This window comes from Pimephales promelas, chromosome 10 (assembly GCF_988280905.1).
Source record: "Pimephales promelas chromosome 10, fPimPro1.hap1.1, whole genome shotgun sequence".
In the NCBI taxonomy this organism is placed as follows: Eukaryota; Metazoa; Chordata; class Actinopteri; order Cypriniformes; family Leuciscidae; genus Pimephales; species Pimephales promelas.
In genome coordinates this window covers 14710484-14724148 of record NC_142778.1, presented here as the reverse complement: position 1 = coordinate 14724148, position 13665 = coordinate 14710484, and the positions used below count along the sequence as shown (strand labels likewise).

The window sequence follows — 13665 nt, the reverse complement described above, 5'->3', positions numbered from 1 at the left end:
ATTTATTAGCAGCGTGTGCTAGCGTGTCAACAACCGGTATGAGAACCGAAATCATAACCTAAAATATTATAAAACAGTCTAACTAGTATAACTTCACACTCACAGTAAGGTTAGAAGTAAAAAAATATGTGCTTGTTGATCTTTGCGGGGTTTAGCTGACTGAGGACATCCACATAGTTTCCAAAGACGACACTTGTCAGGATTTTACTTCGGTTTTGGGAAGGGAAAAAACGGACACCCCCCTCCAACCTCTCTGCCCGAGGCACAACGTTTAACCATATTTTGGATAAAACTACGACAGTAATAGCCTGCCGAGACCAAAAATGTGAAACGCCTGTGTTGAAAGTCAATGGAGCGCTGTGAAAAAGTGTCCGACCTCTGTGGGAGCTCGTTCTTGGCTGCGCTGTGATTGGTCAATCTACATTCTAGGGCGTGGCTTAGCCAAAGGTGAATTTAATAAAAGTAACATTTAATTAACTTCAAAATATAATATTTAACAAATAGTAAAAACATGTGAGGTAGAACAAGAACAAGTAGATAAACAATTTTTAACAAATATTAAAAACATGAGGTAGAACAAAAAAAGTTCAGTTCTGAAAATAAATATTTAAGCATAAATTAAATAATTACACTATTGGACACAGTAGCAACCAGCATAATAAAGTGCACAGTGCACACTATACTTCATTTTAAAAGAAACGAACTATGTACTGCCATGGTTTCAATTTTTCTACATAAAATAAAATGAGCATGTCAAGTCTGAGACACACACCACACGCGTCCAAACCTCAGCCAGGTGGGTGCTGAATAAATCTCCCACAAAAAGCACAGAACAACGTTGGCATTACTTAAGTCTTAATCCTATGACCAGTATTCGTTACATCACCCGTATGCATACTAGGGCTGTCAAAATTACTCAAATGGCGTTTGCATATTCCCTCTAAAAAACATATTCGAACATCTCGTTGTGCATTTTGTCATTGACGCACATTACGTCAATAACAGGACACATTAATACAAAGAGACATAACTACTAGTATAAGATAGTTTATTTGAGTTTAAACATATTTGACAACGTATTAAAAAACAAGTAAATCAACTAATGGCCAAAACCGCAGAGCTCACTCTGTCCCGCCCGGACTCGCTCAGGCACTCTCTCTCTCTCGCCCTCACGCTCTCTGCGCGTCGGTTAAATGAACAACAACAAACAAATGTTGAGTGCTGATCAAGAGTTTTGTGCAAGCAATTTAAGGTTGCGAGTCGCGACTCTTGTCCCAAATATAGCAGGCTTCATTCAGTGATTGAAGATTCACAGTATATCCACAAGTTTCCGAGGGGCGCTCCTGTAAAAAATAAAGTGGGTGAAACTTCCGGTAAGGCGGCGGAAGTAGCATTCCAATGGTATTTTGTGTGTTAGTTAGCGAAGAGGCTAGCTGTTTTTCGGAGAATTGTTTTACTATTTAAAGATGCAAATCTTTATGAGAGATGTCGTTATGGAGCTCAGGGATAACATGTGCTGTTCGCGGTTGTATGTATAACCGGACTAAACTAATTCAGTGGCTTAAACGTGATTGTTTTAAACATAAGCCGAAAATGAAATTAGAGTGATCCTGCCAGAGCCCGCCTCTGATCCTGCCAACGACTGTAACGCTAGTTTCCATCACCTCCCAAAAGACGACGAATCTTCCTGTGTACATTTGTTTAAATTTCTTAATATTCTATAAAATCTATCAGCATGTGATTGGCTGTTCGCTACTGATGTTACACCTACGTAAACTCAGGATCAAAGCCTGAGTTGACAGAATACCAAATGTGCCAGTTAATGTATTCAAGTAGCACATTCATTTATAATTTTGAATAAACTCCAAAGCACAATGACTAAGTGTGTATTTTTTATTTTAATTGTTTGTCAGCTCGCACAACTGTCTGTCACCATGCCTTGATGAGTACTGATTATTAATAATGTTATTATAATACTCCCAACCAAGTAACTGCGGAGGGTAAAGGTACTGTTATTTCACCCTCTTTAATTTCGTTGAGGTTGTGTTCCCACATCATTAGCTAGTTTGGATCGCAATAACTTGAATGACTATCAACTGTTGAATGAACGAGTGTGAAGTATGTCAAGTCGCGCTTTGTTTACTTCGATAAATACCAAGATGGCGCCGAGGCAGGGCGCCGTAGCAAGAGCTCTCAAATGTGCTGTCTGTTTTATGTTTGTTTTTATCTTTGATGCACTTGCCACCTTAAGCAATGGCTGCGAGACACTTCTGAGGATTCGCGAGGAAGTGTGTGGACTCTCATATGTTAATATTGGTCTGAGGTGTGCCGATTTTGAAGCGTGCCCCATTCGAAGCAAGCGAGGCCAGGAGTCGGGACCCGGAGGTCGCAAACACAGTGAAAAGGCCGGGCGGAGGCATCGCCACACATGCCGTTCATCTGAGCCCCACAGTGGGGGTATCAGCACAGGCGACCAACGACAGAGGCGCAGACACCGTGGGAAGAGAGGGGGGCTGCTTGTGAAGCTGCGTAGCCGCCAGTCGCGGATCCCGCTGCCGTCTATCTACTTGGCGAATGTCCAATCATTGTCGAACAAGACGGACGACCTGTTGAGCCGCATTAAGACCCAGCGCGAGGCCCGGGACTGCTCCATGTTTTGTCTGACGGAGACGTGGCTACGCAGTGGCGTACCAGACTCTTCTTTCCAGCCGCCGGGCTTCTCTGTTCACCGCTCAGACAGGGTGAAAGAGCGCACCGGGAAATCGAAGGGTGGAAGTGTGGGTTTTTTAACTAACGAACTTTGATACGGATTGTGTCATTGTGAACAAAACCTGCAACGCTAACTTGGAATGTCTTATTTTAAAATGCCGCCCCTTTTATCTCCCACAGGAGTTCTCGGTAATGTTCCTGTGTGGTGTTTACATACATCCGCGGGCGAACATTTCGGTTGCCTTGCGGGAGCTAAGTGACATTGTACACAAATTTGAGAACTCCCATGCTAATGCTGTGGTCATAGTAGCTGGTGATTTTAATAAGAGTAACTTCAAAACTGTTTTTCCCAACTACTATCAGCATGTTAAACAACCAACTAGAGGAGCACATATCCTGGATCACTGTTACAGCAATGTAAAATCTGCTTATAAATGTAGTCTCAGACCAGCCTTTGGAAAATCAGATCACTCCTCTGTGTTACTTCTTCCTGCATATATACAGAGGAGTAGACAACTAAAACCTTCATCATGTACTGTTCAGTGCTGGACGAAGGAGAGTGAAATGACATTACAAGGATGTTTTGATGCTACTGATTGGTCTGTGTTCCATTCAGAAAATGTGGATGAGTATTGTGATGCACTGACTGGGTATATTGATTTCTGCATTGACTGCTGTGTTCCAAAAAAGGTTATAAAACGACATGCTAGCCAGAACCCGTGGTACAATGGCGATGTGAATAAGAAAATGCAACAGCGGGCCGTGGCTTTTAAATCTGGTGACGCTGTTGCTTATAAGTTGTCCAGATATTCTTTGGAACGGTCAATTAAAGCTACTAAACGAGCTTACGGAGCTAAGATAGAGGGACATTTTATGGAGTCGGATCCATGACGGATGTGGCAAGGGTTAAATTCTATTACTACTTGGAAACCTAGAGGAGGATCCATCACGAATGTTAATCCATCCTTGCCAAACGAACTAAATAAGTTTTATTGTCGTTTTGAGATTGAAATCGCTGAACCTGTTGTTTTTCCAGCTTGTAATGAGCAGAGTTTTGCTATTGCTCGGGAAGACGTTCAGAGGATCTTGTCTAGGACAAAGGTGAGGAAGGCACCTGGACCGGATGGTATTCCCCCTCGTGTCCTTAAACTGTGTGCTGAGCAACTAAGTCCTGTTCTGACTGATCTGTTCAACGTGTCACTGGTGAAATGTACTGTTCCAGCTAGCTTCAAAAGATCACTTATTATTCCAGTTCCTAAGAAGACACCTGTGTCGGGTTCGAATGACTATCGGCCAGTGGCCCTCACATCCTCACATCTGAAAACCTTTGAGCGGCTGGTGCTAGATTTTATTAAAAATCAAATTCCTGTGTCTGTGGACCCTTTACAATTTGCATATAAGAAAAACAGAACGCCATTTGCTTTGCTTTGAACTCTGTCTATAAGCATCTAGATGTACAAAAATCATATGCTCAGATGCTATTCATTGACTATAGTTCAGCTTTTAATTCAATGGTCCCAACAAAGCTCATTCAAAAATTGCTATGTCTTGGACTTGATGATGCCATTTGTAAATGGATTTTTAATTTTCTCACTAGTCGACCACAAAGGGTTAAAATTAATGGCTGTATTTCAGACGAATTGTATGTTAGTACTGGCTCTCCTCAGGGGTGTATCTTGAGCCCCCTATTGTTCACATTGTATACACATGACCTTGAAGCATCAAATGCTAATAATGTGATAATCAAATATGCAGATGATACAGCAGTCATTGGGCTGATCAGTTCAAATCATGAATCTCATTATCGCAAGGAGGTGGAGAATGTTGTTCAATGGAGTAAGGAAAATAACTTGCTTTTGAATACTTCAAAAACGTGTGAACTTGTTATTGATTTCTGTCAAAATAGGAATCAGGTGCCTACTGTATTACCATTCATGATTCCAATGTGCAGATTGTTGAGGAATGTACTTTTTTGGGTGTGACTCTTACTCATGATTTGAACTGGAGCTCAAATACAACAATCATTGCTAAGAAAGCGAGACAGCGCCTCTTCTTTTTACGTAGGCTTTGAGAGTTCACTCAAAATACTAAGATTCTTCTGAATTTTTATTATTGTGTAATTGAGAGTGTTTTAACTAGTTGTATTACTGTTTGGTGTGGTAATCTCACCCTGAAAGAGAAGAAAGCCTTGAACAAAGTGGTTCGCTCAGCCAGCCGGACTATTGGCTGTACTTTGCCGCTCCTGGAGGTAACATACAAAGCTAGACAAATGAAACGAGCTTTAAAAATTGTTAATGACACTTCGAGCCACCCTGCACGGGCCTCCTTTCAGATGCTTCCCTCGGGGAGAAGGTACCGCTCTGTCAAATGCACTACTGATCGCCATTTAAATAGTTTCTTTCCCCAAGCTGTGGTCACTTTAAACAAAGCACTTTAAAATTAGGTTTTTAGTATTATGGATTTTATTGTACAGTATTTTACTGTGGCATTTTTGAGTTTTTTGTATGTGGCATTCTTACGTTATGTCCTTTATGTGTGACATTGCACCTTGAGAGACTTTTTGCACATCTTTTTCCAATGTGGTTTTATACTGCAAATGGCTAAAAAACTGAAACTGAAACTGAACCGGAAGACGCGCCCACTTTTGACGCAAGGCCTCATGGGGCGTAGGAAACTTGTGGATGGAACCGACAGTGAGTGCTCCGACCGAGCTGTGCAGCTGTGGTAACGTTATTAGTCTGCAACCGTGGGCGTGTTTTTCCATGTTCAAATATGAATTTTCACCGTCAAAATTAATACATATTCAAATGTAGAATATTCATAGACAGCCCTAATGCATACTGAACGAATAGCCTACACCTTAGCTATTTGCACTGCAGCTCCCTAATACAATGGCAAGCACAAGCAATTAAGTTTTATAGACGAGGCATTCGCGTTTTCCATTTGGACACACAAACTTGCTTAGCTATATAGTTGCAAGCACATAACAGTTACTGAGAAACGTGTTTCTATTTTCAAAGTGTTTGGCAATACTTCAGCAGTCAAACATATATAAATATAAATCTATAAATCAATCTATAAATAATGCCGGGAAAAAACTATCGGCGAATGCAGCAGCCGCGTATCGGCCGATTCCGATACACGTAAAAACCGCAAATATCAGCCCGATATATCGGTCGATCACTATATTAAATGCAACAACATCTTGGGGGGCATGAATATAAATCACTTGGCATAAACTGAATCGCTGAAATCAAAACGTGAGTGCCAGAAAATGGGATTGTGTCTCACACACTAGTTGTGAATTTGTGTCTAAAATAGTGAATAATTCCAAAACAGTTTCTTCATTTTCAATCAGCCAAAGGGCAGAGAATGTCTTGGTTACTGGTGTAACCCTCATTCCTTGATGGAGGGAACGGAGACGTTGTTGAAATACCGACACTAAAGGTCACTCTTGAGAACCCCAAACACCTCTGATGTATTCAGAAACGCCAATGGAATTTTTCTTGTGGAATTTGCATGTCAGGCCACGCCTTTCATAATTTAGATCTCGCCTTTTTAGTTTATATCAGCCAGAACTGGGAAAACTCCCCACAAATCCTGATGTACTTGTTACATCATAAAAAGGATACGCTATCATACGCTAATATTAGTCTCTCTGTTTATCTGAGGATTAACGCAGTCCGTTAGATCCAGGCTGTATCCAGATCTGATGCAGGACCTGCGCCTAGACATGATGACAATGCAGTCCTGAAGTGTCAACTAGTCCCTTCCCTGTTTACTGAAGTCAGCCGGATCCCAGCCGGATCCAGATCAGATGGTGGACCTTCACCTGGACCCATCCATGATGCATCACTGAAGTGCCAGCCTCATCAGCCCTGTGAAGGCCTCATAGACACAACAGCCATCCGCACTGATCCTCAACAAACTCGTCTCCATACCGGAGTAATGACTCCGACTTCCAACCAGATGGAACTAAATTAATATTCTGAATGTTCTGATCTAATCTGACTTCTGATCTGTAATGCTGCCTGGATCATAATCATACAATTTGCTGTGTTCAACAGTGTTCCATTCTTGAAAGAAATGATATCTGCGAGGATTTTCAGTCAGGATTTAGACCATACCATAGTACTGAGACAGCTCTCATTAGAGTCACAAATTATTTGCTCTTATCACCCGATCGTGGTTGTATCTCTATAAGAGTGTTCCTTGATATTAGTGCTGCATTTGACACAACTGACCACAACATTTTTTGAAATAGATTATAAAACTATGTAGGCATTTGTGGAATTGCATTAGCATGGTTTAAATCATACTAACCTGACCATTATCAGTTTGTAGCAGTAAATGAAGAGATGTCATATCGATCACAAGTTCAGTATGGCGTACCACAAGGCTCAGTACTAGGACAGCTGCAATTCACTCTGCACATGCTACCCTTGGGAGATATCATTAGGAAACATGGAATTAGCTTTCACTGTTATGCTGATGATACTCAGCTGTATACAGTATGTGTGATGCGATCTGGGAAAACCCACCACAAGGTGAAATTTGACATATTACAGGTTTCGAGACCATATTAAAGCTGGGTTCAAGCCCTTTCCAAAACTGTTTCTATTTATTTTATTGTTTGTCTGTAACAAAAGTTATGGTTGTCTGAAGTTGGCTAATCGCTATGATTTTCAGAAATGGAATTTTGAGAAAAACAGGTTTAATTGACAGTCACGTCCTGCTAGCGGGACAACTGGCACTTCCTTTTTTATTGCATTTTTTCATATCACATATTTTAGTAATCATCATAGATTAGGTATCATTCGAAAGCTTACAAACTCAAAATGTATCCTGTGAAAACCGTTTTGAAATTGGATGATTGAGAGGTGAGCCAGATCTTTTAAGCGAGCAGACTCTGTTGTTCAAACTCTGTTGTTCTCTGCTGTTTTTATCTGTGATAACGCTGGATAAAAATAAATAAATAAAAACTTGCGTGATGTTGTAGTTCACCCAGGCCTGGACTTTATTCTGTTGTGTGGTTTATTTTGATAGGTGAACTGTCTTTGTAGTGTTAAATGGGTGGTTTACTGCTTTTTTTCTTTGCCTGATTGTGTTTATGGAGTGCAATTTAACATGTATTCGTGTTTTTTTTTAACCCTATTTTTCATAAATTTCACCTTTATTGTAAGCCGCATCCTCCTCTGTCATTTGAAAGACCGGTTGACTTCCAGAGTCTATGAAACCATTCCCTCAGAAACATACAGTGGGGTCAGATTGGTTAGTCTGGGCCGGTGTGTTGTGATTGGCTAAACTGAGTAGTGCACGTTGTCCGGATACTTTACACCCATTACCTTTACGGGCGTAAGTTGCATGTGTGTTCCTGTCAAATGTACATAATGGTATCGATACTGCAGTATCAGTCTCTGATACTGAGCCAGAATCAGACCCAGAAAGCGGGGATGAAGAGAGTCAAGCAGAACCTCACCACACACGGCTCTTACAAAACGTTTCTGAATGGTAATTTGCCAATATATATATATATATATATATATATTTTTTTTTTTACTTTATGCACGTTTGTTTTACACAATAGCATCAAACTAACTGGCTACTATATACACAAACAGCGTTGCCATTGGTTTATGTTCTTGATCAAATCGTCATAAAGTATATATACATGAAAAATACATGTACAAAATTAGTAAATATACAAATTCAAGTCCAAAATGTTTGTACGTGTTTGTCGTAGACACGAAATTGCATAACTCTTCATAATTACTTCCGGGGAGCAAGGTGAGTTTAAAAGGGGTGATTTATGGGGTTTCTTTGGAGATTTCCATGGTTGAGTTGGTGAGGGGCATAGAGGGGGCGAGGATTGTGAGGCTACACGAATTAAAGTTTTTTGTGACGGAGTTAAGCAAGAAACATTAACTGTGGTGGTATCTTTTCAGGAAAGAGTCCTGGCAGAAAGAATGTTCCTAGGGTGTGTGTCATTTAAAGTACATCCATACAGAAGGCCCCCTTTGAGGTGTTTTAAGTGTCAGAGGTATGGACATATTGCAGCTGCTTGTAGAGGAGATAGAAGATGTGGAAAGTGTGGAGGTGAGCATGAGTTCTCTGAGTGTAAGGAGAAGATGGTAAAGTGTGGTACATGTGGTGGAGGGCACATAGGTGGAAATCGTGAATGTGGACATTATAAGCTGGCTATGAGGTAACAGCAGTTTAGAGAGATTAACAAAGGGGTATCTTATGCTGAGGCTGTCAAAAAGGTTGCAACATGTAGTGGCTGACTCAAGAAGGAGAGAAGCGGAAAGCCCTCCACCGGCAGCTTATGTACTACAAGTACATACAAGTACAAGTGAACTACTATGGATTCAGTTTTAGTGTTGGATGATGATATCAAGAAAGCCCTTAAAGTAAATAAAGAGGTGGTGTTAGGTGTGTTTTTGACATTGTGAAGGCTTATGATATGCTGTGGAAGGAAGGAGTAATCATTAAGTTGTATGATGCATGGATTCGGGGCAGAATGATCAATTGGATTTAAGGACTTTCTGAAAGCACAATGTATTCAGGTAAAAGTAGGAGGGAGCTAGCCTGACTTCGTCATACTCATATTCAAGAGAGAATATGAGTCTGAAACTCCTCCGTTGGGCTTTGATTATGAGGCGTGTCGTAACCGAACCAGGAAAAAGAAAAACCTCTGCACTCAATTGGATAGTCTGTAGACCTACAAACAATCAGAGCAACGCAGTAAGTCAACTCCTTTGCATAACCCAATTTTCAAATACAGAACGTAGCCTAACTTTATTTATTTTAGAAGTTAAATAACCAGTGTTGCTTCTTTTACTTACTTCTCCATGAGTGCCACCAAAGGAGAAACCACTACGACCACAGGCTTTTCATTACGTCCCATCTTCTTAACGACTGTCAGAGCCAGCTGATAAGTTACACTTTTCCCGAATCATGTAGGAAGGACGCCAAAAATCTCTTTCCGATCGACAAATGCCTTGATTGCAGTTCTCTGTTTGTCTATTAAAATTAATGCGCTGTCGATTTATTTTACAAAAGACGCGACAGCGGAATCTATACATCTCAATTCTCTCTTTGACAAGCGCTCTTTGATAACATGATGATTACGTCCCTGCAGATCATCTGTCAATCATCGTATAAAGCTCGCCCTGCCAATCTGATTGGCCCGATAATTTTTTGCCAGATCATAATTACTCCTCAATGGATCGAGTCCAGACCGAACTTCCCGACCAAAAAATGTTGTGGGCGGAGTTCGGGCTGCGGCATCCAGGCTAGGAGGGAGCTTTTCGTATTCTATGTTTCTAGAAAATGGGACTCCGCAGGGTAGTGTAATTAGCCCAGTCTTGTTTAATATAATGGTTAATAATATGTTTGATGAAGTAGGAAGTGGATTTCAGCAATCTTTTTTTGCTGATGATGGAGCATTATGGAAAAGAGGCCGTAATACTGGGTTTTTATTTAAACAAATGCAGTGTGCACCCAAGTGCAGGATTGGAGTGATAAGTGGGGTTTTAGACTATCATTGACAAAAACAAAGTATATGGTTTTTGGCAGGAAGAGGAATATAAATAGTCCAGGTCTTAAGTTGTATGGGGAACCTCTTAGGAGAGTTAGGGTTTTCAAGTTTCTTGGGGTCTGGGTAGATTTCCCCTAGACTGTATTTGGTCCCCTCGTGTCTAGAATTTTCAATCGGTGTAAACCGAGCTTTGGCTATTTTTCTCTTCTCTGCATCCGTCTGCACCTCAGACGCGCTGATCTAGAATCTCCCTCTATAAACGTCATAATAGTGGAAAGGTTACTCCCCTTTCTCTGCTTTGCCTGCCCAGAGACGTACGAACACGCGCAGGCACGTTTTTTTTTTCCTAGCTTTGAGATTTGAGTTTTTCCTCGAGAGAAATATCATGGCTTGCAAACGAGCGAAGCATGGCAGTTGCTCAGTGTTCGGTTGTACAAATGAACACAAAAGTATTTTTTAGTTCCTTCATCCGCGCCTCTGAAGAAACAATGGGTTAATTTTATTTTCTCTGGAAATGCGCCGACTCAACTCCCAAAGTTTTGTATGGCTAGGAGACAGGTAAGTTAATCTTTCTCTCAAAATCGTTCGATACTGTTTATACATCAGTAAGTCAAGCCAGACTATTGTCAACTTCACAACGTTTCTTTGAGTAGGATGAAAATAATCTTATTTAAAGAAAGTGTTTAGCAGGATTTATTGATATTCGGTAAGCATGCGCTGCTTTGTTTAACGTTACGTTATCTGCAGCCGCAGCGTCGGTTTTCCTTTTTGAATGACGAATATAGACTAATATATCTGCAGAAATAGACAGTTTGCTCATTAAATGCAGGCGCAGAAAGCAGATTCTAGCTGTCAGTCGGCAGTTCTCTCTGTGAGTTCAAGTGCAGCTTTTTACCTCGACGAGAGCGGACGAGTTTCGGGCTTTAGAGAGAACATAAACTGCGTTACACTGCACAACAAAGCTCTTGCTGTACATCATCGTGTCTGCATTGGTGAAAGCAGAGAGTGCAGAAACTGCATGATTATTCAATAAGATCTTCATTTTCGCGATCGACAGACTGTCATCTACTCAATGTTCATCACAGCAATATTTTATGTGATGAGAATCTAAATACTTCAAAAATTTCTCATGATTCAGTAATCTCGATATCTGTAATAGTAAAAACGTATAATAGCTGTAGTAAAATGTATTCAAGAGAGTTTCACATGTAATATGTAGCTATTTCATATGCAAGCATGTCAGCCAATCACAGCAGTGGGCGGTTACATAGAATCCCACAGCAGGCACGCCCCTTCTAACAGACTGTTCTAAGCGGAGGCTAAAATCAGGCTAGAAAAAAATGCCCTTTATTTCTAAATTATGACTATTTTTGATCTAAAAAACATACTAACATTATAAGGGCAACCTAGGAAACATTATAGAATAATAAAAAAACCCATGTCAGGGGACCTTTAAAGCTCCATGCCCTCCTGCCAATACCAACAATACACCACACAACCAGAGATCCCTCATAAGCAAGGGGGTAATCCATCGACCGGAAGTTGAAGCCACGCGGGAGCTGCCATCTTGTAGCAGAACTTCACTTGCGTTAGCATTCCCATTGACTCCCATTCATTTTGACGTCACTTTGACAGCAAATAACTTTACATCTGAGGCGTTTGAAGACCCCATTTGTCCTTTATTTATTTCTAAAGAAACACGACAATGTATAAAATGCTCCATTACCTTGGCGTAGATGCAGTTTTAGTGAAAGTAGGCTAACGATTGCGTCATAACCAAGCGACTCTCTGTCGCACAGTAGAGAGATTACCGTATGGACAGGAGAAGAAGTTTGTGCGCAATCGGGGAAACGTGGAGGCAAAATGACAAAATAATTAATCAGAATACCTAGCAGAATTGTCTCCCTCTCCTAGCTCATGGACAGCTCCTATCCACACTCTCCGCCTCTGCATGTTTCGGAAGGGAATGATTCAGATTTCTCATGCCACAGCACTAGAAGACAGACGGGTTGCTCTCGTCACATTACGTAGTCAAGCTCTGTTTGAGTCCGTGCGTCAGGGATGGAAGTGCTAAAAAATAGCGGCCTTCAATCGTCTCAATGGAGTTCTCAATGGAGTTCAATGAGATCGCTCTGTCCATTTCTTTTACTGTCTATGCTCATAAGCCCATATACTCAAGCCATTTCAAACTGATACACTTTTTCTTCTTTCCATCGTACACTTTGTCCTTTCTTTTTTCTGTGTCACTCTACATTCTTTAATATAGATATTAGATAGATCGTTTTTTTCTGCTTTGCCTTCTACACTCTCCATTTTTATTTTTCTCTTTCTAGCGTTCTAGCATTCTCTTGCTCGTTCTTTCTGCTGGTGGTTGCTGGTTCATAACAATGATACAGTTTGCTTCTCTCTCAAACATAGCATTAGAACATTCCTGCTTAAACATTCCCAGATATTAGTTAACAAAAACACTGGGGAACAGAACACTAAGTGCAAAATAGTGTTAAAGCCTTCCAAACCCGATTACATAAATCCATAACTGGTCATTACACTGTTCTATCCCTCTACATTTTTAAAATTTTTCCATGGGGAAGAATTATCCGCTATTTGCCAAGGAACTGGAGGCTTGCCAGACCATTTCCCAATGGACAAGCTTATCCCAGCCTACTCTCCTTCTGTTTCCCTCCTACATTTGGATAAAAAACACCTGCTTTCAATCCCTTGCTCTCTTGAATAAAAACTGAGGCTAGGACACCCAGCAAAACAGAGCCGGATGACATTCCTTAAAACTCCAGAACTCCAAAACACTGCCACAGCAGAGTGTGTTAAAGGTTATAAACAAATATCTATTTGTGTAAAACTGTAAATATCCATCAAAACTCAAAGATTTTGAAAGGTATGCATATGTTCCTCCATAGTTTCTCACCACACTAAGCTGACTCCAGGATGTCCGGATGGGTCTGTATTGGACCACAATGCCTTCATCTGGCTGAGGTTGTTTGGGCTCAGTGTCCTCATCAGAATCATTGTGCAGTGCTTTCTCTTGGTAATTCTGGTACAAAACTTCTTCCTCTGAAACAACAAAACACATTTTAACTTTGTAAGACTGTGAAAACATTCCTAGAAATGATAGCACACTCTGAACTACACATTTCATATACTATTTAACAGGCCTGTGACCAGTTTGCACAGACATGAATCTATCTTCTGTTTCATCTCAAAACATTTATAAAATAAAAAAATAATAAAATGTATGCCTTTCAACGAATTGGTTTATAGAAATGATTCTCTGCTTCATTTGACTTGATTCTATTAGGTTATGCAACACTGAAACTGCCAGATTAGACGATATTGACAAGCCATTATAGAGCTGTGCAAAAAAAAAAAAAAAAAAAAATTGGTCTGTGCAAGGGCTGGTA

At 40.6% G+C, this 13665-nt stretch overlaps 1 protein-coding gene across 1 annotated transcript in view; it reads right to left on the bottom strand.

Annotated features, from left to right (window-relative positions):
• The window catches only part of LOC120486021 (rho guanine nucleotide exchange factor 26), a 134875-nt gene that overhangs the window by 109717 nt on the left and 11493 nt on the right, over positions 1-13665 (bottom strand). The window contains 1 exon segment of the mRNA XM_039681860.2: positions 13173-13318. Coding sequence (XP_039537794.2) covers positions 13173-13318 — 146 coding nt within the window.